Source organism: Trichechus manatus, unplaced genomic scaffold, assembly GCF_000243295.1.
Source record: "Trichechus manatus latirostris isolate Lorelei unplaced genomic scaffold, TriManLat1.0 scaffold00016, whole genome shotgun sequence".
Taxonomy (NCBI): Eukaryota; Metazoa; Chordata; class Mammalia; order Sirenia; family Trichechidae; genus Trichechus; species Trichechus manatus.
Window position 1 is genome coordinate 14334752 of NW_004443952.1, and position 23523 is coordinate 14358274.

At 40.9% G+C, this 23523-nt stretch overlaps 1 protein-coding gene across 1 annotated transcript in view; it reads right to left on the minus strand.

The window, feature by feature from the left end:
- Nucleotides 1–23523, minus strand: part of ZNF462 (zinc finger protein 462) — a 97149-nt gene that overhangs the window by 31969 nt on the left and 41657 nt on the right. Inside the window, exon 7 of the mRNA XM_023727419.1 lies at nucleotides 1807–2074. Coding sequence (XP_023583187.1) covers nucleotides 1807–2074 — 268 coding nt within the window. The remainder of the gene's footprint in view (nucleotides 1–1806; nucleotides 2075–23523) is intronic.

The following is a 23523-nucleotide window of genomic DNA, read 5'->3' on the forward strand; positions in this document are numbered from 1 at the left end:
ACCTGTTGCCATCGAGTCAGTTATGACTCATAGCAACCCTACAAGATAAAGTAGAACTGCCCCACAGGGTTTCCAAGGCTATAATTTTTACAGAAGCAGACTGCCACATCTTTTTCCCGCCAAGCTTTCAGTTAGCAGCCGAGCGCTTAAACACTTAACCACTGCACCACCAGGGCTCCTTAGAGGAAATATTTCTCATCATGCTTGGAAGGTGAGGGACTATTTTAAAGTGAGGCTGAATTACCAACTACTGCCCATATGATTCTTCACAGGTAAGAGAAAGCAGAGAGGACAAATTGCTTAGGAGGACTTGATGGTTGATGATTAGGTAAACTAAACTCAGAGCTGTTGTACCAGCTTGAGAGTGGAATGGCACTGTTGCCTCCCTCTCCATCCTTTTCAAAATCTGAGAATTTACAAAGCCTTAAATGTCTCATAAAAATGGATGAAACCAAGTGTTAATGGGCAAGGACCCCTTATTAACCGAAGTGCTTCTCTCTGGAGAACCATGTACATCTGTCAGTGGACCCTCGTTTTCTGGGTCCTTTAGCCTTCACTCAAATCTAAGGTCACATACATATTTATTTGAAAGATAACTGGGCGAAAATAACAGAACCAAACTGGTAATCAGAGATATAACACATTTTTCACCAAATCCCTGGCAACTAAGATGCTGGTGGAAAAAAGACTTGTTCTTCCAATTTATCTTTTCCTTTGGACATATAGTCTACTTTCGAAAGTTTCTCTGTGTGTACTGAAGAAGCCTAAGGGTCAGGTTTTGATTGCAATAAAAGCAGAGAATGATAGCTTTATATCTACTAATACTGTAATGCTTAATAGTGCTTGCTTTATGCCAGGCACTATTCTAAGCACTTCAGATACACTGGTTCATTTACTCCTCACAAGAGCCCTATAAGGTAGGTACTATTATTACCCTTATTTTACAGCTAAGGAAACAGACACAGAGAGGCTTAGTGACTTTTCCAAGGTCACACAGCCAGTACATGGCAAAGATGGGACTCAAATCCAAGCAGTCAGGCTCCAGACTATGCTCTTAACCACTAAGCTAAATGGTATCTCACAAGATGAAACTAAACCACAGGAGAAGATGTTTGGATTAAATAGGAATAATCCATTCTTTAAGCTCACCAATTCTATAATACACAGAAACACAAGTGACTTTGGATTATCTTTTTCTAAACTCTCTATATGATTGCTCAAGTCCAATCTTCCCAGTGCCAGGATCTTGACTCTCTGGTTATCTTGAAATACTATGATCTTAAGAAACAAGAATTTTTTACAAAGGTAGTAGGAAAAGTCACTATTGCTAAGATTTGACTATGACATTACTTCCAAGAACATACTCTTTTTGCAAAGTGAAAACTAATGCAGGTAGGTTCTGGGTTCTGTCAGGGTGAAATACTCACTACTCCATGCACTGGGCCAGGGAAATCCTTCACCTCACTTTCACACTGCTTGGGTGCCATTTTGCTCTGATTTTTAAACTCATTTGTTCTGATATAGCTCTTTATTCTTTCATCCTTTCCCCAGTCCCAAAGCAGTCTTCTGAAACTAGCCCCCTTTTCTGAAGCCTGGACCTAACATCCATATCCATGGGCAGGACTTCCCCTTAGCTCCAGGTAGGAGAGGGTGGGGAAACATGGCGGCTAGGGCACAGGCAGGGGGCAGCCATATTGGTTGCTTATTTTATTTTTTCATTGTGGTAAAAAAACATACAAAACTTACCATTTTAGCCATTTAGTCATATTTTAACCATTTAACTATCTGTGCTTCATGTCCACTTACTTAAAGCCTGTGTAAAAGGAGCAATCTTTGCACTTGAAGAGCTTCTTCCCGCCATGTTTGTCCCGGTAATGGCGTCTGATACTCTGGATGTAGCCAGAGGAGAATTCACAGAATTCGCAGTGAAGAACGACTTCAGTTTTCTGCTCAGTGCCAGCAGTGGCCCCAGAAAGAGGCACAGGGCTCACACGGCTGTTGTTCCTTGCCAGGGCAGCTGACTGGTAGTGGTTCAACTGCTGCTGAACATCTGGGGGCTCTGAGTATGACGAGTCTGTGGAGAGATAGGGACAATGACACTGGGTGCACAGAACACAGTAGAGGTTTGATGCTTGAAAACCCCCGACAGTAGTTTTGAGTATTTTTTTTAAAGGGAAAAGTATGATTCCTTCTTTCATCTTAGTTTACATTCTACCACACAGATCTGGGGAAATGCAGGTAGGGAGGAAGTGTCACTTCTTTAATCTGACTTTGAGGACTCACAGCATTTAAAAATAAAATTCTGAGGTTAAAGGTTTCAAAGAGAAGGAAGAAAGTAAACTGTTTTTTAAAGGAAATTGCACCGTGGCAACAGGCTGCCACAGAATACCCGTCCTTGTCGGTGAGATAAACAAACCTACATAATGTACACAGGAGTCTACACAAGAAAGGAAAGTAGATGATGCAATATCTCCTCTTCTGCAGCTCAGAATTATTCAAGGCGATGAAAAAAAAAAAATTCGGTCTTTAACAGAAATGCTGAAGCACATGGCACTCACAAATATAAAAATGTTTTATGCCTTCACTGTCGAGTGATTTAAATTTTAAAAAATAAAAATCCAATAGTGTGTCCCTGGAATGAATGTTTAAAGCTTAGTCAGCATTAAGATGGAGATTTATTCATAAGTCCCATTAAAATGCAATTCTAAACAAGTTTCCCTGAAAGGTATTTTAAAGTTTGCAATTTGGAGTAAAATGTCAGAAATGAGACAGGCACAAATCTTAATCCTGAGAAGCTTCCATGGCATGTGATGGAGAAATCTGATCTAGATGGGAGGAGGGGAAATCTCAGAGTTTCTTCTTTAGATTTAAAAAAAAAAAAAAAAGGAAGTAAAAAGAACCTTTTCCCAACACACAGCTCTGAAGGTTGAGGTTTTCCCAACACACCACTCTGAAGGCTGAGGTCAGGAATTCAACATTGTCCTGCACAACCTACCGCTGCCTATGAATGACACAAATGAAGCCCATGAATACCTCGCAGATGAATTTCAGTGGAACTTTCCTTGAAAAGAAAACAAAGGGCTCTTTTCTTAAGCCTTTCAAAAAGCAGGGGGTGGGAGGTAAGGGGATAGAAACTGTACAAGCCTCCTCCTGATTTGATGGACACTTAATTTTCCAAAGCATGATTCCCTGAGGCACGACATGGAGGAATTCTGTAAAACCCGTATTTGATGAAATGAGTACCATCCATCCCGGCAGCCTCTTCGAAAAGAAAAACAAAAGCAGAGCAGCCTCCCTTACTGTGGGGCCATCTTCTGTCTTCAAAATACTAAAATACCTTCCCTTCTTGTTCTCCTCCTCCCCTCCTCAATTCATACTCCTCAAGATTGAGGGGGGGGGAAAAATCCCTTTGGAAATTGTAAACAAACCTGCCATACACAAAAATAAAACAAAAGGAAACTTCAATATCTCCAACCCTCCAAGGGTTCATTACCAGGTGTAAACGGAAGACAAAGGAAGAAAGGAATGACACAACTGAATTCATTTTACCCGGTTCTTTTATCTCCTCTTTCTTTATTCTTCTACCCTAGCAGATGAACCCACTCAGGATCACAATAACTCGACTGTCAACTTCTCATTCTTTCTTTCAATAGCAGGTTTGTTTACCATTTCATGGATTGTTCAAGATGTTTTCTAATTAAGCCCTCACGACCAGTTTCTGCTTAAAACGCATGCCCGGTGAAGCACAAAACACACTCCACCTTTCTTGTTAACATGGTCCTGAGCACAGCTGAAATGCTGCCCTGAGGTTGCCCTGAAAAGTCTCTGGCCTCTCCATAGTTGGTCCTGGTTTGTGCTCTGAGCTCCGCAGGGCAGAAATTCTCTAACAAGGCCAGAGTCAGGTCCTGCTGCTTATGACCTGTTCAGGACCCACAGATCTACCCAGAGACACAAACAAATGTCCTAAGGACTCATCCACTTCTCGATAAGCGGCTGCAGTTCCCACCATGACATAGCACAAACCTCAGCGGGTCTCCCAGGTACAGTTAGTATGGATGCTGGTAATTGTCACAGACACCAGGCAACTGACAGCTTCAATCTCTTTACAGCAAAGCTATAAAGAAATAAATGGCTCCCACTCAGATGATAAGCCAGGTGAATTAATCTCCCCCTGCCCTTCCCACACCCCTATACCCAACACACTCACTAGACCTCTTAAGCAGATCCCTACAACGGAATGGGGTCTCCTTTTACTTAACACATCTTTCTTGTCTCTAGGGCCTATTGCACATTATTTCATCTACCTCATAAAATAAATTCTAGATTTTGACTGCAGTATTTATATATGATATGAAACTTGAAGAAATAGAAAATGCAAGAAGTCGTGGGGAAGCATTCCAAGAAAGGGAGGCTCATCGCCTTCTTGAATGGCAATGCAAAAAGAGCGGCTGTGTGGATCCGTGTTATACATTCCTATTTTCCTGCTTAAAATTAGATGGGCAGGTTTACTTACAAAAATAAGCAAATTCTACTACTTGCGGTATATCTGTAATAATGCCCAGAATACAACTTTTTGGGTCTTTTTAGAGCTTTACTTTCCTCTCTGGCGCCAAGACACACACACTCTCTCTCTCTCACTTGGAGTTTGTGAATAATGTACGATTTTAGCACTCTGGGCACTAAAGTGACAAAGACGTGAGCATGTATGCTTTCACCGATCTTAAAAAAGCCCACTTGCTAAGCTACATAAAACTCCAGTTTGTTCATGAAGCACAGCCTGAAGTGCAAGAAGAGGGTCGTTTGTGCCCAGGTTAGAATGACAAACAGATTGTTAGCAGTGAAGGACATGTCACATAAGTTAAAGATCATCAAGACTGTTCTCTTTTATTCTGAGCTTAAGGAAAATAAAAACACCCTGAGCTTGGAGAGCGAGACTTCTGGGCACAGAGGGAGATGGGGGGAAGGATACAGGGACTACAGTACAGCGATGAGAATCCACTGGGAAACCCTGCACTCAACTGTGGCCACACAGTTACATCTTTATGACCTGTATGGCCAGTGGAATCTACAGAAAAGACTAGGTTGGTCCACCTTCAAAGACAGGGCATGGCTGAGCATAACCATACATTTCTAACCTAACCCTGAGACATGCAGTCTGAGACAAGAGTTTAATCCTCTGATCTGTGACTTTATTTACATGGAAAGTTTTAGAAGTTAAATTATAATTTATAATCATAATTATTAAAAAAAAAAAAAACCCATTGCTGTCGAGTCGATTCTGACTCACAGCAATCCTATAGTGCAGAACAGAATTGCCCCACAGAGTCTCCAAGGAGCGCCTGGTGGATTTGTACTGCCGAGCTTTTGGTTAGCAGCCACAGCACTTACAACCACTACGCCACCAGGGTTTCCAATTGTAATTATAAATACATGAAAATTATATATAGCTATCCATTCAGTAAACTACCTGTAGTAACAGAATTACATTTTGTAAAACCAGGATCAAAGTGGAACTTTAGCATGGATGGTCATAGTGCATATAGGCATGGGTTTAGAATTACATTAGCTCAATTCAACCTCATGGTGACTGTGTCAAGTACAGATTCTCATTCCAATTTTACTGATGGGGTAGCTGAGGCTGAGAATGGCTGCTCACAACGTCAGAATTTGAACAAAGATCCCACTGGTGCTAACTTCTGAGTCTTGTCTATTACGTATCAGTATCCCATGGCAGTCCCATGATACAAGTCAGAGCAATGAGAAATAACAGCAGTGTTCCATTAGCAAAAAACACACAACAGGGAAGAGAGCCAGCAGGTGGCAGAAAGGTTGACACGGTTATGATAGAAAATAACATTTAACTAAGAAAGAAAACATTAACATAAGCATTTCAGAGCACATGGGAAAAAATAATAAAGCCAAGATTTGTGGGAAAGAAAATGAATATCCAAAATTTCAAAATTTTTTTTTAAAAAAGGACCACACAGGGGACCTTTCTACAAGCACACTATACAGATAAGCACTGCAGATACCCAGCACTGGAAATCTGTCTGCCCAAATGTCACGCTTTCTTTAGATGCCCTAAAAAAAATAAAATTCCTCAGGTGGGATTTGACTGGGGAAAAGAAAAGTACATAAATGCAAATGGGAGATGGGTGCTTTTAGGTGGCTCTTGAACAGTTCAGGATTTCAAACCAGGGGAAAAGGCTGAGTTTCAGATGGGACCTCCTACCCTCTCACTCATTCAAGCTCTTGGAGAAATGGGAAACCTCTTGCTAATGCCAGCTCTTCAGAGAACCAGCCAAGGCCACGTGAGTATCAGTTTGAGGTTTTTATTTTTTTCCCTCCAGAAATTAGCCAGTGCAGAAACAATCACAGGAAATTTGATTTTATAAAGGCAAGTGGCAAAAAAGAAAACTCTGGAAGAATCATCAGCACGACAGAGGGAGGCTTTCTTGAACCTTAAACAGTTTGGATTCCACAAACATTTGGTCAACACCCTCTTAGTGCCAGGCCGTGTACAGAGATTCTGAGAATTCAAAGTCAAAGAAGACATGAGGGGCGCTTTCTAGGATCCATTAGGCAAGAGAGTAGAGCAGTCGACTGTTATGGAAATATAAGCCTTCTCCATGTCTAGCAAACTTACTCCATTGATTGAAGGAATAAAAGAGGCAAAGAGAACAAATGAGCAGTAACGGGGGAGTTTAACTATTAGAAGATTAAGGAAGACACAAGGAAGAGTAAGAATCAATTGGGCAGTAAATTGTGGGAGCCGCAGAGGACAGTCCCCTTTATGCACTCTGAGTGATACAAAGAGGAAGCCATACAGGAGGATCAATTCTCAGTTTTCTGCAGCTCCGCATAGAGGGTGCAAGTGAAGATGAAAAGGGAGAAGCACCTTGGTGCCAGCAACCACATTTAATTATAACTGTGCAGACTTGGGGGCAGGCTCTTTGGTCAGTGTGAATCAAGTACCAGGAGAAAATAAAAGACAAAGAATTTTAGGCAAGAAATTTTAGCGATGCCAGGGGCAAATTATTAAATTACAACCATTCATTCAGCAAATATTCACTGAGTATCTAAGTAAGTGGGAGAGAGTGTTCTGGGACAGTAAGACTGATCCCTGCCCTCAAGCAACTCACTATCTTAGACACACATGTAAATAATTGATTATGATATAATGCAAAAAGAAAGAAAATACGGGCATCTAGGAAGAGCCAGGGGAAAAGAGAAAATCAGCTGCACTTTGTGACTGATGGGATGTGGGAAGAGGGAGATGGAAGGGGGATGTCAACAGAGCCCAGAGAAAAGAACTAGCGATCTGCTCCCATAAAGATTACAGCCTAGGAAACCCTACGGGGCAGTTCTACCCTGTCCTATAGGGTCACTATGAGTTGGAATTGACTTGGCAGCACACAACAACAGTATTAATTAGTGTGTTAATTAATGAAATCGACACTAGACATGGAGATACACGAATGTTCAATTCAACACATTCATACATTTTGGGAACATTAAATAGAAATTAAACAACATATTATTAAGACAAAGGAAAAAAATGTGACTTAATTCCCACAGGGAAGAGAAATAAAGATCAGGAAGAGTCTGAACATAAATATGTGTACATCAGAGGAGAGGGTGGATTGCATAAGGAAGAATTTAAAATCTTGAAGTTTTAAGACAAAGTAAAGTTCAAAATAATGGATGGACTGTTATTTTCTTCAGAAAAGCAGGCTATGCAGCAACTACAGGTTTATAGTATAAGCAACCAGAAACAGAATATCATCTGTGGATAATTTAACCACAAATATTAAAAATGCCCAAAGTATGTGGGGGAGTGATCCAAATAAGCTGAAGATACAGTCCATTATTTCTAGTCAATAGATTATTAAAAAAAAAAATTTGAGAAAGGCATACTAGCGATGATAAGAGAGGAGGCTAGAGACAATTTAGTTAATGACCAGGAAACTTTTGGAATGGCATGCAACTTCTATTACACAACTGCCAAGAAACTTAGGCAAAGGGCAAAAATAGTCTATGTATTTTTGTGTGCAGATAGTCCCTGACTTACGACATATTCGAGTTATGACGAACCGCACTTATGACCGTCTGTTTTTTTTTGTACATTTGTTAGTAATATGTACTACGTACAATGTTGCAGCACGTAATCTGCTGATTTAGCATCTTCATGCCAACCCCCAAAGACAAATAAAGATTGAATTTATAAAGATACTAATAATAAAAGTCAACAATAATGAAAACTAAAAAAAAAAGAGGTATTTGATTTACGTCAGAGCTGACTTACATGAGAGTTATGGGGACGGAACCCTGTCATAAGTTGGGGACTACCTGTATATGATAGTGACCCAGGACTCTAATGACAAGATAGAGATTTCTGCTGCAGTGGAGAGTCCACTGAGCTTGGAGATGATCTGAGTCTTCATCTACAGCTGAAAACACTGTCCAAGCTGTGTCTGACAATTCCTCAAACCCAACATGCTGAAAACTGGTTATCGTCTTTCCCCATACATCTCCTTTTACAGTCTGGATGTTGATGAATGGCCCACCACTTTGTTCAAGCTCAAACTGTGAGACTCGTTCTTCAAAATGTCAGACTTCTCCCTTTCAACTGGCAGTACATTTAACCAGGCACCAAATCTTAGATACATATCTTATGACCCACCTCCAATCTTCCTCAAATTCATTCATTTTCCTCTTCAGTCTCTGCCTTCCCTTCCTGTCCCATTGTTCATCCAGGTCCTTGTATCCCACATGGGCAACTCTAATAGCCTTCTACCTAGTCTTCTTTCCTCTAAAACCTTTCTCTTCTAGTTCAGCCAACATATACATCATATGCATAGGATATGTATCACGTGTGATTATGCCCTATTGCTCAAGGATAAAGGCTTTATTCCTTAGCTCGGTACATAAAGGTCTTCACCAACTGGGCTCAACCCATGTCTCCAGCCTCACTTCTACCTAGTTCCCAATTCTTTGCACATTCCTTGTATTTCAGGGCTATTTAATGTTCTTCCTCGACTTTTTGCCTGGCAAATTCTGACCCATCCTTTGAAACTCAGCTGAAATGTTGCATCCTCTGTTAAGATTTTTCTCAACTCTGTGCTTTCCCAACACATACACATTGTGATTCTTGCCCCAATCTCATTACGCATAACATTACACTTACAAGTTATCTTAAGCAACCTCCACTAACTAACACACTTGCCAGATCAATGCATCTGACTTTCAAACCTCCTGATGGAAGAACACCCATGGCACCAGTGGTGTTTTCAGTGCTGTTTTGGGCTGGTAGGCCATTGTCTAGCAGGTTCATCCATTTTTGCTTCCAGCAGTTGAGTTAATGCTATCAAGAATAAGTTTTATTTGCTCCCGAACTTCTTTGTACCAGTTGTATTTGTTACTGTGTTTATGCAATAATTAATATGATATAAAATGATGAAGTATGAATGCAAAAAGTGTTATTTCTATGAAAGCTACATTAAATGTCTTCAAAAGACTTGATAAAGTCAAGTTGCTAAAAAAAAACTTACTGTTAAATTATGTTTTGGCCAGACCAACTATAAAATATTAAGGAGAAAATCTAGAAGGACTCTGCTCCAAGACTGTTTATAGATGTCTAAGCTCTCATTTCATTTAAAAGAGACTAAAACTGGAGGTAGCACACAATGCAATAATATGTGAGGGTGGTTTAGGCAACAGAGAAAATGGGGAATTCCAATCAAAGGACTCAGACTCAAATCCATAGTCTTGGCCCTACATCACTGTACTGGCGAATGAATGTATTTACATTTTAAGTTAAAATAAAAAGCTTAAGGCATTTAAAAAAGGATTTCCTGCATTAAGAAACTTTCAAATATGACTGAGAAACTCCAGGTCTTGATTATATGAAGCGAGAGAGTTTCTACTCTAAGTTTGTCCCCCATTTTATATTAATTCAGAAAATATTTACTGAGAGCTGTCTACGTGCCAAGCACTTCTAAGCTCTTGGGATACATCAGTGAAAAAAAACAGCAAGGATCTCAGCCCTTGTGAAGCTTACATTTTAGATTGATAGAACAATGCCTTACAGACCTTTACAGCCACACTCACACGCAATTTTCATAAAGAAAAGTAGTCAGGAAAAGGTTTGCAGGATTGAATTTGTGGCCAACTTTCTTATTTCCAGGGATAAACACACACACACACGCACACACACGATTTATATAAACAGAATTTTATTTATTTTTTATTTACTAAAACAATATATAGCATAGAGATAAGAAGATGATTCAGACTCCAGAAGTCTCCTTATTTAAAAAGATGTCTTAGGTTCTACTTGAACTCCTTTGTAACTCTATTGAAACTCTCTTTTTTCCTCAAGATACCTGTTGTTCACTTAAGGCCATTAACACAGCAGAATTTGGCATCCAGAAGAACAGCAGCAGCTACAAATCGCCAACGCAACTTTCCAAGCATTTCCTTTGAGGATCCTCAGAAATGTTCTCTATCTATGGGCCAGTCCAAGAGAAAATTGTACTAGAAACTAAGCTTTAGAACACAAACCATTTCAAATCCCTCTGGATAGTGTCTAAGGGGGAACATAAATCTCTAGAGGCAGCCACGTTGCTTTATTTCCTTCTTTTGATTATGCCTTGAAAATCTCCAGGCCAAGGACTCTGGCACCTCCTTGTCTTCTATCATCAGTGGAGTCTCTGGCCTGGATGCACAAGATTATGATACAATGGCCAGGGGGACAATGAACGCTGGATGACTATATATAGGAATTCTGGGCCTGGTTGTCAAGGAGGCAAACAGAAAAACAAACGCTTAATCCTGAAAATAAGGTTGAGGCCAAACTTGAAGGAAACACACACTGAAAATTTCCTGTCATTCTGATGAGTAAAAACAAACCTTGAAATATGATCAGGGAATAGATGAGAAACAAAACAAAAGTCTTCGAAACGACAAAAACACAACAAAAAATGGGCAATCTTCTCTTTTTGAGATTTACTGTCCCTTCATCACTAAATTCATCTCAAAGGCCTTATTCTGTGTGAAGCTTCATGTCCTCACCCTCTCTGTTTTGGGGAAATTCAGGCAGGTCTGACCTAAGACAAGAGGACTGCTGGACTTTCAGTTCACTAGGTCCCATATTTGGGGACAAGTTCATTTGTCTCTCTGTATTTTCTTCCAATGGCATCACCATCCACTCAGTCACCCAAATCAGAATAAATCCTTGAGTCATTACTCTCTTTCATCCTATACATTCAATGAGACAAAAAGCTCTGTTGGTTCAACCCCCTAAAAGCTCTTACTCTGTGATCTACTCATTTGATCTTTTTAGTATACTTTTTCAATTCTCCCTCTGGGTTCTCCAACCAGCACCTATCATGATGCATTGACATTAATTTATTTAACCCCTACCAGATTATGAATTCTTTGGAAGTAGTATCTATCTTATCTACTTTTTAAAGATTTTTTTATTCCCTGGAACTTAGCACAGGACCTGGCCCAAAATAGATGCTCAAAACACATTTTACAAAGACCCAAAAATAGTTCAAACTGAAAAAGGAATCTAGAAAACCCAGATTTAAAGGGAGAATCCAATTAACCTAATGTCACTCTCACTTTGGTCACTGAGGTTAATAGAGCCTTCCCATTCAAACACTGACTCACTTTTACTAAAATAAGCTGGGTCTTTTTAACTACCTGGACAATGGCTTCTGGAATATTGAGAATTTAAATGCAATGAAATTCAGAATCCATGACCATCCCAAGAAACCAAAACCATTTGTGGTTTTGACTGTAAATCAGCTGTTAAGTTAAAATCCTGAAACAGATGGTTTCCAGATATCTGGGGTACATCATAGATGTTTCTATATACAACTTGGTTTCCTTCCTTTTTTGTACCCACTGGTAGGCACAATGTTTGTGAAATGCACAGGTGTAACAGATACCATGTATTTAAAGGAACTATGACTCTTCTATAGTCAATTCCCAAGGCCAAGAAAATAGACCCCTCTGCAATCAACAGGAAGGTATTCATGGAGTACTTTCAATATTTAGCACTACATTCTCAGTGTATAAAATGTTTTACCAATTTCTTCCATCAGGAATGCACTCTCATCCCTCATCCCAGATCTGTAGTGTACAGACTATTCACTTTGCACACGGACTTGCGGTGATTCAGAAAAGCAGAGATAGCTTCATGACACCCAGCCAGTTGACGGAGAAACATGAACACAACCTGGGGCGCCTGAATGCCCCAGTTTAGAAAATCTGTTCATTTTCTGCCAGAATCATTAGCAAACATTGGAGGTATTCCTTCTGCACTAAATGGTATTTGTAACTCAAAGTGTGTGTTCTTAAAAACACACTGAAACAGGCTGGAAATTTGTAGGGAGATAAATGAATGTGTCGTGAAGGAGGCTTTTTCTAATTTTGGGGGGTGAGGAGGAAACTCTAGGTGGCATCTGCCACTGTTAACTGAGAGGCTCTTACAATACCAAATGTATAATTCACCTGTGACTCTTGAATTGTGTGATGAGGAAGCAACGTTTCCTGCTGTTCGTTTAGATCGTATAGATGTCTCTACCACACTGAAAATCCAACAAATACTGCAAAGTACAAAAACCTCTAGATATAAATGACTTGGCCTTAACCATACTGAGCTTGCTAGCAACCTCAGATGGTATTTAGAGCTCACAGGCCATGGGCAAGGCTACAGTGCTTCCTCAAGACCTGATAGGAGGGAAGATGCCTACTGACTTCAAGCAGTCTGTCGTAATGTAGAGCTTGCTATGAACAGTGCTGCCAGAGTCTAGACAGGAAACAATTATGAAGATTTTTGAAAAGATTAGATAATCAGGAGGAAAGAACACATCTGGGTATAAGCATATATATTTAGATACATGCAGAACTCTAAGTGACAATATGGAAATCAGGTGTGAAAGGCAATGGGTGACAAAGAGCAGGAATGAGCAGCCACACTTCAAAGCACAGAGCTTTTCTAAAATTGTCCCCAAGCAGGAGTCTACGGACCAACAAACTCAGTGGGTTTCTTACCCTTTTTTCTTTTCTTTTTACCTATTCCCATGTAGCCTAAGAAAACCTGGCTCTGGGTTAAGTGGTATTTTTAATAACCATTAAAGCAGTAGGACAGGTCTTCTACCTACTCCAAACCAGGGCTTCCAACCAGTTTGTTCCAGTTCGAACCCCTACTGAGAATTTGCCTTTCCACTCCAGATGTACTGAATCAGAATCTACAGTTTAACAAGATGCCCAGGTGATTCTTATGTGTAATAAATTTTGAGAATCACTGCTCTACTAGTGGTTCTCAGAATTGGTTCCTAACAAGCGGTATTAGCACTGCCTAATACTGCAATTAGAAATGCCAATTCTCAGCAGGGGTTTGAACCTAAATCAGTTCAGAGCCCTGCTCCAAACTCACCCTCAGGAATATTATTGCCCAGTGATGCTGGGTTCAGGTGTGGGGGTAAGTAGGAGGAGTGCAGGCAGTGGGATTCAGGTTCACCTTCACTGTCTTGGCTGGTTCTGTGTCTATCAACTGTGCCAGGTGCTTTCTACAATCTCTTGTTGATCTTCACCATGAATTTTTGAAATAGGAATTATTACTTCCCATTTTACAGATGGGGAAACTGAGGGAGCACCTGGAAAACAGGCCACTTTTCAGCTACCCAGAGCATGCTTGTAAGCCTCCTCATAGCCCTGTGGAGACTCTCAACTAGACAGACCTTTTGTTTCCTCATTTGTAAAGCAGAGAAGATAACATTAGTAACTTCACAGAGTGCTGGGGAGATTACACGAGACCTGGTGTGTGAAGTACAGGACCTAGCACATAGGAAGTGGTCATAAGGACTTCGGTTCCACAGCAATTAAAATCTACATCATATAATTTTGCACCATATTATAAATTGCCTTTTAGTGTTTATGGAGTATTTTCTAAATATGAAATAATTTGGTGTTCTGAACTGGCCTGCAGAATCAAGTGGATTGGGCAGTTCTCACACTGCTATAAACATATGTAACGTTCAGCCCAGCTCCACGTACATGGTAGGTGCTAGGTCACCTAGGTTTTGACTGACTGATTCTGAGCAAAGTCAACTGAATTGTTACTTCTGGCAATAATCTGCCATCTGATTTTGTAGGTGGAGATGGCTGCAGTGGGGAGGGGATCAATTAAGGAACCTAGATTCATCTCAAACCCAGGGCTCGACCTGAATACAAGCAGCTAAATTCTTCATCACAATCACCTTCACTTTTTGCACGTGCAGCTTTTAAATCACTGAAAAGGCTTCGAGCCTCTTCTTGACTAAAGTAAGGCTAACAGACATGTTATGTTGATTTTTAGCGTCTGACCAAATTATTAATAGCCTTTCCATTTTAATAACTAAACCACTGCATTGCTTAATAATAATTATGGCTTTCATCGGAGCAGAGCCTTTTACATGCTCCATTCTTCTCACTTCATCCTATAAAATTGTTCCACTGACCGACTGCAGCCTAACGCTTTTCCAATGACGTTTCACCTCTTTCCGATCACTTTATTATTTCCACTTTATTTTCAATTGCAATCGTTTTCCTTTTCTTTGATGCATCACCAGCACTTGCATCAGATTTATGCTTCGGAGGCATGGTTACAAAGGTAAGTACGAGGAAAATTTAAGCCAAATGAAGTTACACTCAACACAGTGTTAAAGACAACATGATCCAACTTAAAATCCAACTTTGCGATGACCAACTGCTGAAGCCACGCGATGTTTTCATGAGTGTCACAGAGTAGTGCGTCCGTTAGTTGTTATTACGAGCCACTGTACTTAACTCAGATTTTTAATACAATAGGATTTATGGCAGTCCATTCTTAAATATGAGCTGTCCATAAGTCGGATGTTCTTAACCCGGGACTTACTGTAATACCACAGACTCAATAATTCACCCCTATTTTGTTAGCAATGCACACAGAATGGTCATAAATCAACTTGTTAAAAAAAGCCTGTCAAATCAAATTTAACTCCTAGACTTTGGAGGCTTTCCTGCCAACCATTCTAAAGCCTATTTCCTTTTTCATTTTATTTTTTAATTTGCCTCCAGCCTTGAGCATTTGGTGTCCAATATATGGGTGTGGTCCCCATCATTGACCATGCCCACCACAACCACCCTGACACTGCAGCCCTGTGCTTTTCTACCCCTCATCTTGTTTTCTTTCTCTTGATAGCACTTCTCACCACCTGAATCACAGTACATATGTACTGGTTGATTGGTTTTCCATACCACCTGTGAGGGATTTTGTCACAAACTTCTCAGCTTGCAGTTTATTTCATAACTGATGAGGGCATCTAAGCTCCTTGGAAGCTTCTGGCTCAGCTAGCCCAGCTTTACCTCCTGGGAGTGTTCACTGAACACTCAATTTGAGAAACTTTAGGGCCTGTACTGAGAAGCAGCCCTGCTTTCTCCCCATGGTAGGTCTACATGTCTTGGTCTGTTGAACATCAGTGGTTGGTGTGTGACGCTGCGGACGCCAACACTTAAGTCTAGATTTATTTACTGAAAAAACACATGTGAGTGCCTATGGTGTGCCAGGTAATCTGCAAAAAGTAAAAAGATGGCCCCTGTCTTCTAGACGCTGATGGTCTTGGAGAACATGGAAAGACAGACAGTTACTACAGAGTATGACTAGTACTATGATCAAAGTGAGCCCATGGATCTGTGGGAACGAAAGGGGAGGTCTTCTGCTGGAGGTTAAGTTTCATGTCTTCAAGGATGAGGAGGAGTTAGCCAAGTGAATGGAATGATGGGGGGGGGGGGAAGGACAAAAACAAGTGAAGAAGGGTGTTCCCAAGCAGCAAGGATAGCAAGGCCTAGAGGTGTGAGAGTAGCAGGGCCTTTAGCATGGCTTGTATGCGGCAGGGAAGAAGCAGCGATGAATGATCACAGATGAAATATGGGGCCCAGATGATAGCCTTCCATGCTGGGTTTGGAATTTATTCTGAAGCAATTCATTGTGAAGGGGGAGGATGTAGCCACTGGACAGTTTTGAGCAGGAGACAGGTATGAGAGAGGCCTCACATTTCCACCTTTTCTGTGTCTACAGACTGCACCCATACCCGTTGGTGTCCAGTCGATTCCAACTCATAGCACCTTATAACAACTGTATAGGACAGAACAGAAATGCTCCATGGGGTTTCCAAGGCTGTAATCTTTACGAAAGCAGACTGCCACATCTTTCTCCCTAGGGGAAGCAGCTGATGGGTTTGAACCACTGACCTTTTGCTTAACCACTGCACCACCAGGGCTCCTTGATTGCACCCATAGCCCTGTCCAACTATCGCTCAGATGGGAAGGCTGCTTGGTATATGCATGCTCACTGTGAGAAAACCAACTGGAACATTCTCTATTGACGATGGATCAGCAGTCTCTGATTCCATAATCGGCTTTGTTAAGTAGAAAACACCAACAGTCTCTTTTCTCCTCTGAATTTTACTAGCAGGTTGGAACTGTCCCTTTGAAATTGTTTCTACTCTTTAGACTGAATACACTACACTCACATCTGGAATAGATTATGGCTCTACCTGTGGGAAGGAAGAGGAAAACTCAGTGGGGTACTTGCCTGCCCCCTACCAACCTTTCACAGGCAAAAAATAGGAAAGCACAGGATACCAAACGATGTGTCTACATGCTGGCAAAAACCATATATGTAGGGGTCAGCTGAGACCCTTTGGTCTGTTTTCCAAATACAGAGTCTGAGCAACATCAAAAATGTTTCTTGATCTGCATTTTATTCCTTAGTTTTAAAATCCATCTGTCAGCCCAAGGACACTTCAAACGTATTTCTTAGACTCACTCAGAACTCACCTCACTGATCAAACTATTATTTTGTAAAGTGATTCAATGTTCTTCTGTATTTATTAGCTTTTTGAAAATAGCTTGTTTATTCATAACAAATATGAACACCTACTATGTGTTGGATATTTGACAAATACCAGATCTTCTATTTCAAGAGCTCTCAGGTGGTCAGGGAGATGAGACTTGTCCATACATAAATACAACACACACTAAAAATGAGTGAGTACTCAGAGAAAGGAGTAAATGCCCATGGGAGCCCATTCTCTGTTGTTAGTGGAGTCAGAAAAAATATTCAAATCTTGATTCACTGCTTTAAATTACTGTCATGACTATAAGGCACAATTAACTTTCATCCTACACTTAGAGGACATAGCCTGTGGGCAGGAAGAGGCCTACGCCAGGTGTTTAGAACACGAAGTGAAGAGGACAAAAACTCTGTCTCTAACGAGCTCCCTTTCTGGTAATATTATGGAGTTGGCAAAATGGGCACGTCCCCACAAGAGGTAGGGCACAGCGCCATGGGATTTCAGTGGAGAGAGTATTCACTCACATCTGGGGAAGTGACAGGGGGCATCACAGAAGTGAAGAGATTTGTACATGGCTTTGAAGGGCAAGTACGGTTTGGGCATGTGGAGAAAGAAAAAAAGGAGGTACAACATAAACAAAGGCAGAAGGGCAGAAAGGGGTGCTCATGCAAGTTCAGCTAGAATATAGGGAGAATGAGACAACTGATGGGAAGAAGAAAGGCTGGGAAAAGAGTATGGACATTTTTGAGAGTCGGAATTTAGGATTTTTTTCAACAGGTCACAGGAACTGTTTAAGGGTTTTGAATAGAATGATATAGAATGATATGACTCTTAACTCTGATCAGAGTAGACTGAGCAGAGGAGTTTGCACAAGGGTGAATATGGCAATTGCTTAGGTAAGAGATGGGATGGGAAAGAGGGGTGGATGTGAACAGAATTAAGGAAACTAAAACAATAGGACTGAGTAAGCAGCTGATTGGCTGAAGAAATGTAAGAGAAACGTACGTCCAAGATTCCTGAAGACCCTGAGGGTTCTAGCTGTATACCAAGAGCACCAGCAGAGAGGCAAGTTGGAGGAAGTCGATGAGTTTCATTTGAAAACCTCTGAGGTCAGGGTTGCAATGAGATCTCCTGGTGGAAAAAGTCAGAAGCAGCTGGAAATGAGGGACTAGGGCTTAACCTGAGAAGTTAGCATGGCAGGTGGCGATTTTGGTGGCATCATTATTAGAGTGAGAATTTGTGAGGGGTGCAGAAGAGAAGACTGAGGACCAGCAGGAGGAAAAGCAGTGAAAACAGGGTAAAGAGACAGTATTATCAGAGAGGCCAGAGGGGAGCCTGAATCGGCCAGTGGGAGCAAAACCAAGGAATGAGAATTTCCCTGGGAGGAAGGTTTGCAGTTTCAGTGCCGCAGACAAAAAGAGAATGATGAGGCAGCAGCAGAGGCCATGAACTCGTCTGTGTGGAACCACTGATGATCCTGTGGAAGCCATTTCATTCAAGTGGTAGGGGTCAAAGTCATACTGCAAGGGATTCCGGAGAGAGGAGCGGGAAGAAAAGGAGGCAGCAGCAGGTATAAACAGAAGGAAGCAATGATTTCTTCCCAGAGAAAATGTCACTGGAGTTGGCCAATAGGAGGTCACTTCTCAAGAATGGTTTCAATAAAATGCTAAACGCAGAACACAGATTCGAGCAGGTTAAGAAAGGAAAGAATGAGTGATGAGAAAGTAGAGATGGGAATATTGGTTCTTTTGAGATTTGAGGCTAAGACTGCAAAGGCAGGAATAATATTACAGAAAGGTCATATCCAAGAATGGTGTTAATATTTAAAACAAAAAGCCCTTTCCTGGAGATGGTATTGCTACCTTTTCTGGCTTTCCAGTGGGAAAATAATGCCTCTAAGAATTGAGGTTTAGGGAAGCAGTATGACATAATAGACAGTGCTTGGGAGCCAGGCCAAGGTGCATCCTATTCCCAACTCTGCCAGGTGTTATCTGGGACCCCAGGCACACTAGTTAAATTTCCTAAGCCTTAGTGTCCTCCCTGCTACCACAGCAGAGAACTGGTCATGGAAGTGCCTGGCTGATAAGATTACTGTAGGGTTAAGCGAAATGAGACAATGTTTGTAAAGTACTCACTCCGGAGACATGCAATAAATGAGTTATAATTAATTAAAAATGTACAGTAATTAATGCTAGTAATAATAATAATTATTATAATAATTGTATACAACCCTGGGACTTATCAATCCATTTCCCCAGCTCATTCAGTGCTACAGAAATTCTTGTGTGAATGGTTTCAATTAAATCCCAAAGTTCAAATAAATTTATACCAGTAGGGCTCCAAATTAGGCACCACTTTCCCAAATACTGAAATATTTTAAACTCCCTCCCCAAAAAGGGCTTATGATGTAAAGAGACTTTGTTCAGCTTCCAAAGCTAGACATAAATTTCCCCCTTTCCATTAGACAAGAAATAATTTTTTTTAAAAAGGTAATTTGATGACAAATTATCATAAACTGACAGGAAATTTGCTACTACTATACTACTTTAATACTAACAAATAATCCTACAGTAATTAAGAATATAAAAGCATTCATATATTATTTCATTTGATCCTTGAAATAACTCCATGAAAAGGTATCATTATTATTTAACATATTAGAACATCAAGGCTCAAGGAGGGGAAATGATTTATGTTAAGTACACACATACTGTTTGGAGCTAGACAGGACCTCTGCCTAAGGCTACGCAGACTGTGCATTCTCATCCACTACAATGTGGATGCCACTTCCTGGACTTGTGCCCTACTGCAGCAGCCCTTAAGGCGGACCCTTGAGCCCAGAGGTCCAACCCATCTGGTGGTGATGAGCAGATGATTAAGTAAAGATGATCTATATGGAGAACTGGTTTCAAAAAGACCATTTGCCCATAATTTCCACTAGCTTCTGCTGTGTGAAAATGGTGCCCCCCAGACATTTGCTCAATCCGGATGAACCCAGGGATACACAGTAAGAGTCACATTTGATGCCAGTACTGAAGCACGACTCCAAAATTTCAATGAAAACACTGTTATGAGTTGGGGAAGAGATGCCATGAAACATTTGGATCCTTCCCATGAGTAGGAGTGCCTGAGGGGAGCCACAGTAACCAAGAATCCCTGGGGAAGAGCCTGGACAGGTTTGCAGTGAAATCAAATGCTGCAGATCTGTTGCTGTCGATAACCCACACTCCCCTTGTGGATACGGCAAGCTGAAGGGCACAGCTAGAGCCTCTCTACCTGGTCTCTAAGGGAACACTGGCACAGTGCGGCTGGGCTGGGCTCAGCACTTTCCTAACAGTTGCTCTTATATGGCCTGCCCAAGTAGAGTCATCTCCTTTTATTGGGATTATGAGGATTAATTAGTATAAGAACAGCCACCAATTTGTTCAATACATTACACTTTACAAGGCTTCTTTCTCATACATTGTTATTTCAGTCTTTCTTAATTTAGAAAATAATGATAAATGCAAACAGAAACCTGTACATCAATGTTCACTGCAGCACTTTTCACAATAGTCAAGATGGAAACAACCAATTTCATCAACAGATGAATGGATAAACAAAACATGGTACATACACACAACGGAACACTACTCAGCCATAAAAAGAAATGAAGTCCCCTTGCATGCCACTACATGGATGTACTTTGAAAACACCATGCTGAGTGAAATTAGTCAGTTGTGAAAGGACAAATATTGTATGGTCTCGCATATAAAAGAAGTGGTTACCAAAGGTAGGAGCAAAGGGGAATTTTTGCTTAGAGGATATTAAGTTTTTATGTGAATGGTGATGGAAAAGGATAGTAGGAATGGTTCTTCAAGTTGTACAACAATTCTCACTACCCTTTCCCAAATCATCCCACCACCATTAACATAAACTTAATGTCCCCTAAGCAAAAATCTCCCCTTCCTCCTATCTCTGGCAACCACTAATAATCTTTGGTTTCTATATATTTGCTTATTTTATATAAGTGAGATCATACTACATTTGCATGTAAGTAACATAACTAAGAGACTATAGATATATTAGCAAAAATGATCTTATTTTATTGTTACCATAACAATTACAGAATTTACTGATCTGCACATATTAATAGGGAATTCCGCTTGCGCTTCCCTGTCTGCCTTTGATTTAGTTATCACAATTACTGTTGCTTCTAACAGACACATTGGTGGCATTATTCTTGCTTGCACACAAGGTGGATGTGGATTTCTTCATCTTTCCTTCTCTGTATTCCTAATTAAAAACTTACCCATGGGCAAAATTTTAAAATACTGTAATATCAGAGTAACAATAAAATCACAACTCACAAGTACAATAATTTGTGATTGCCACAGCTATTAACTATACAGCTGCTCACTCCACTTACTCACTATTAGCTTTGGGACACACAAGATGGAAGATAACTATTTACAACTTCCAACTCATTGGTTGTGGCCTCATTCCTGCTTCTTTCACTCAAGGAAGTACCATGACGTGCTCATGAGTAAACCGACATTATATAGAGATATATCCGAGAAAGTTCAAAAATATCTTTTTAAATCAGATAAAGACACTGGAAAAGATTGAGATTAGAGCTAGGAAAACTGGTTAAAATCACAGGAAGAGTAGAGTGAGGGTTTTTCAGGGTTGGGGTCTGCCAAATTGGAAGCCACAGAAGGACAAGGGAGCTACAGAAACAAGGGTGCTGGTGAAAGCACCTCTGAAATGGCTAAGCCTGGGGTCTGGGCTGGGTAAGGAAGGCAAGGAGACTACACAATAGAGGTCAGAGAATTTAAGAGTCTGAGATGCTGGGGATGGAGCAGTTATGGTGAATTCAGCCACAGATGGGCAGCTGGAGTATAGTCAAAACCAAATCAGACCAAACCCATTGCCGTCGAGTTGATTCCAACTCAAAGAAGGGAGGCAAATCTCTCTAGCTGTTTAACGGGTCACAAGAGCTTGGCTGCTAACCAAAAGGTTGGCAGTTCAAATCTACCAGCCACTTCTGGGAAACTCTATGAGGCAGTTCTACTCTGTCCTATAGGGTCACTATGAGTCGGAACCCACTTGACGTCACGTAACAACAAAAACCGTTTAAGCCTGGATACTAAAATTCTGGAGCGTGATGGTCACAGTTGGAGTAAAGAGGAAGGTTGTCAGCCTGGTTCTGCGTTCACTGAGGAAGGGGAAAGTGCATTCCTGAGGACTGTTGTTGCTAGTTGACATAAAGTCAGCTCCCACCCATGGTGACCCAATATACAACAGAGTGCCACAACATCTTGGGATGCTGAAGTCCATGTTGCAGACACTGCATGTTTTGAGTGCGTTCCAACCCTGTGGACTCATCTTCTAGAACTATTATCAGACAATATTCTGTTGTGATCCATAAGGTTTTCAATGGCTCATTTTTAGAAGTAGATTACCAAGCCTTTCTTCCTAGTCTGTCTTAGTATGGAAGCGCTACTGAAACCTGTCCACCCTGATGGTATTTGAAATACTGGTGGCATAGATAGCTTCCACCATCACATCAACACTCAAGCCACCACCATACGACAAACCGACAGATGGGTAGTGGTCCTGAGGATAGGGAAAAGGAAACAACCTAAAAGCAGGCATTTGAAACAAAAAAACCAAACCTGTTGCTGTTGAGTTGATTCTGACTCATAGTGACCCTACAGGACAGAGCAGAACCGCCCCATAGTTTCCAAGGAGCAGCCGGCAGATTCGAACTGCTAATCTTTTGGTTAGCAGCTGGAGCTCTTAACCACTGTACCACCAGGGATCCAGGCGTTTGAAGGAAGAAGAAAAATTCACAAGAGGTGGCAGAAAAGTAAGGAATGTTCCTCATGCCTCTTCTTGACCCCTGGAGGAAAGGGACTAATTATGTAGGTGCAGAAAGTTGAAGTGGATGTGGTGTTGCCACTGGAAGGAAGGTCAAAGTTAGTTAACTGGAGGAAGGAAGAGTGACCAGAGAAAAGTGCGACCATGCAAGATACACACATCATTGTACACTCGCTGCCCAATTCCAATGGGCTTGGAGCATTGCGGGACACAACAGAGTTTGCAGTCACTAACATTCCCAGGCTTTCTCACATGGACATTGTTGTTTTGTTGGCTTTCCTTGTATGCAGTTGCTTTCACAGCCCTAATTCAAATCAATTCAAGAAGTATTTATCGAATGGCCTGCTAAGTTCTAAGTTTCAGGGCTCTGAAAGTGAATAGGAAACAGTCCTTGACCTCAGAGAGCACACAGTTTAGTCGGGGAGAAAAATACATTAATAGATAATTACAAGAATATTTTGTAAGTCCAGTAATGGACATGAATACCAGGGTCAGAAGTGACCCAAAGTACTTTATATTTATCCACTAGCGAAATCTCATTTTAAGCCCGTTACTCTTAACAGTCTAGACAGTCTGTAATCTTGATTTTGTCATTTAACTTATGGATCATTTACCAGTATTTTAAACGTATTAAGTTCTAAGGAAGGAGTAGGAAAATAGACTTCACCTAAGTAATTTCTGAGGGGTGTGTGAGCCTTAGGAGGAAATAAATTAACAAATTTTTGATTGGCAAAACCTCAAAGGCCTTATATAATTCCGAAAATTCCACTTT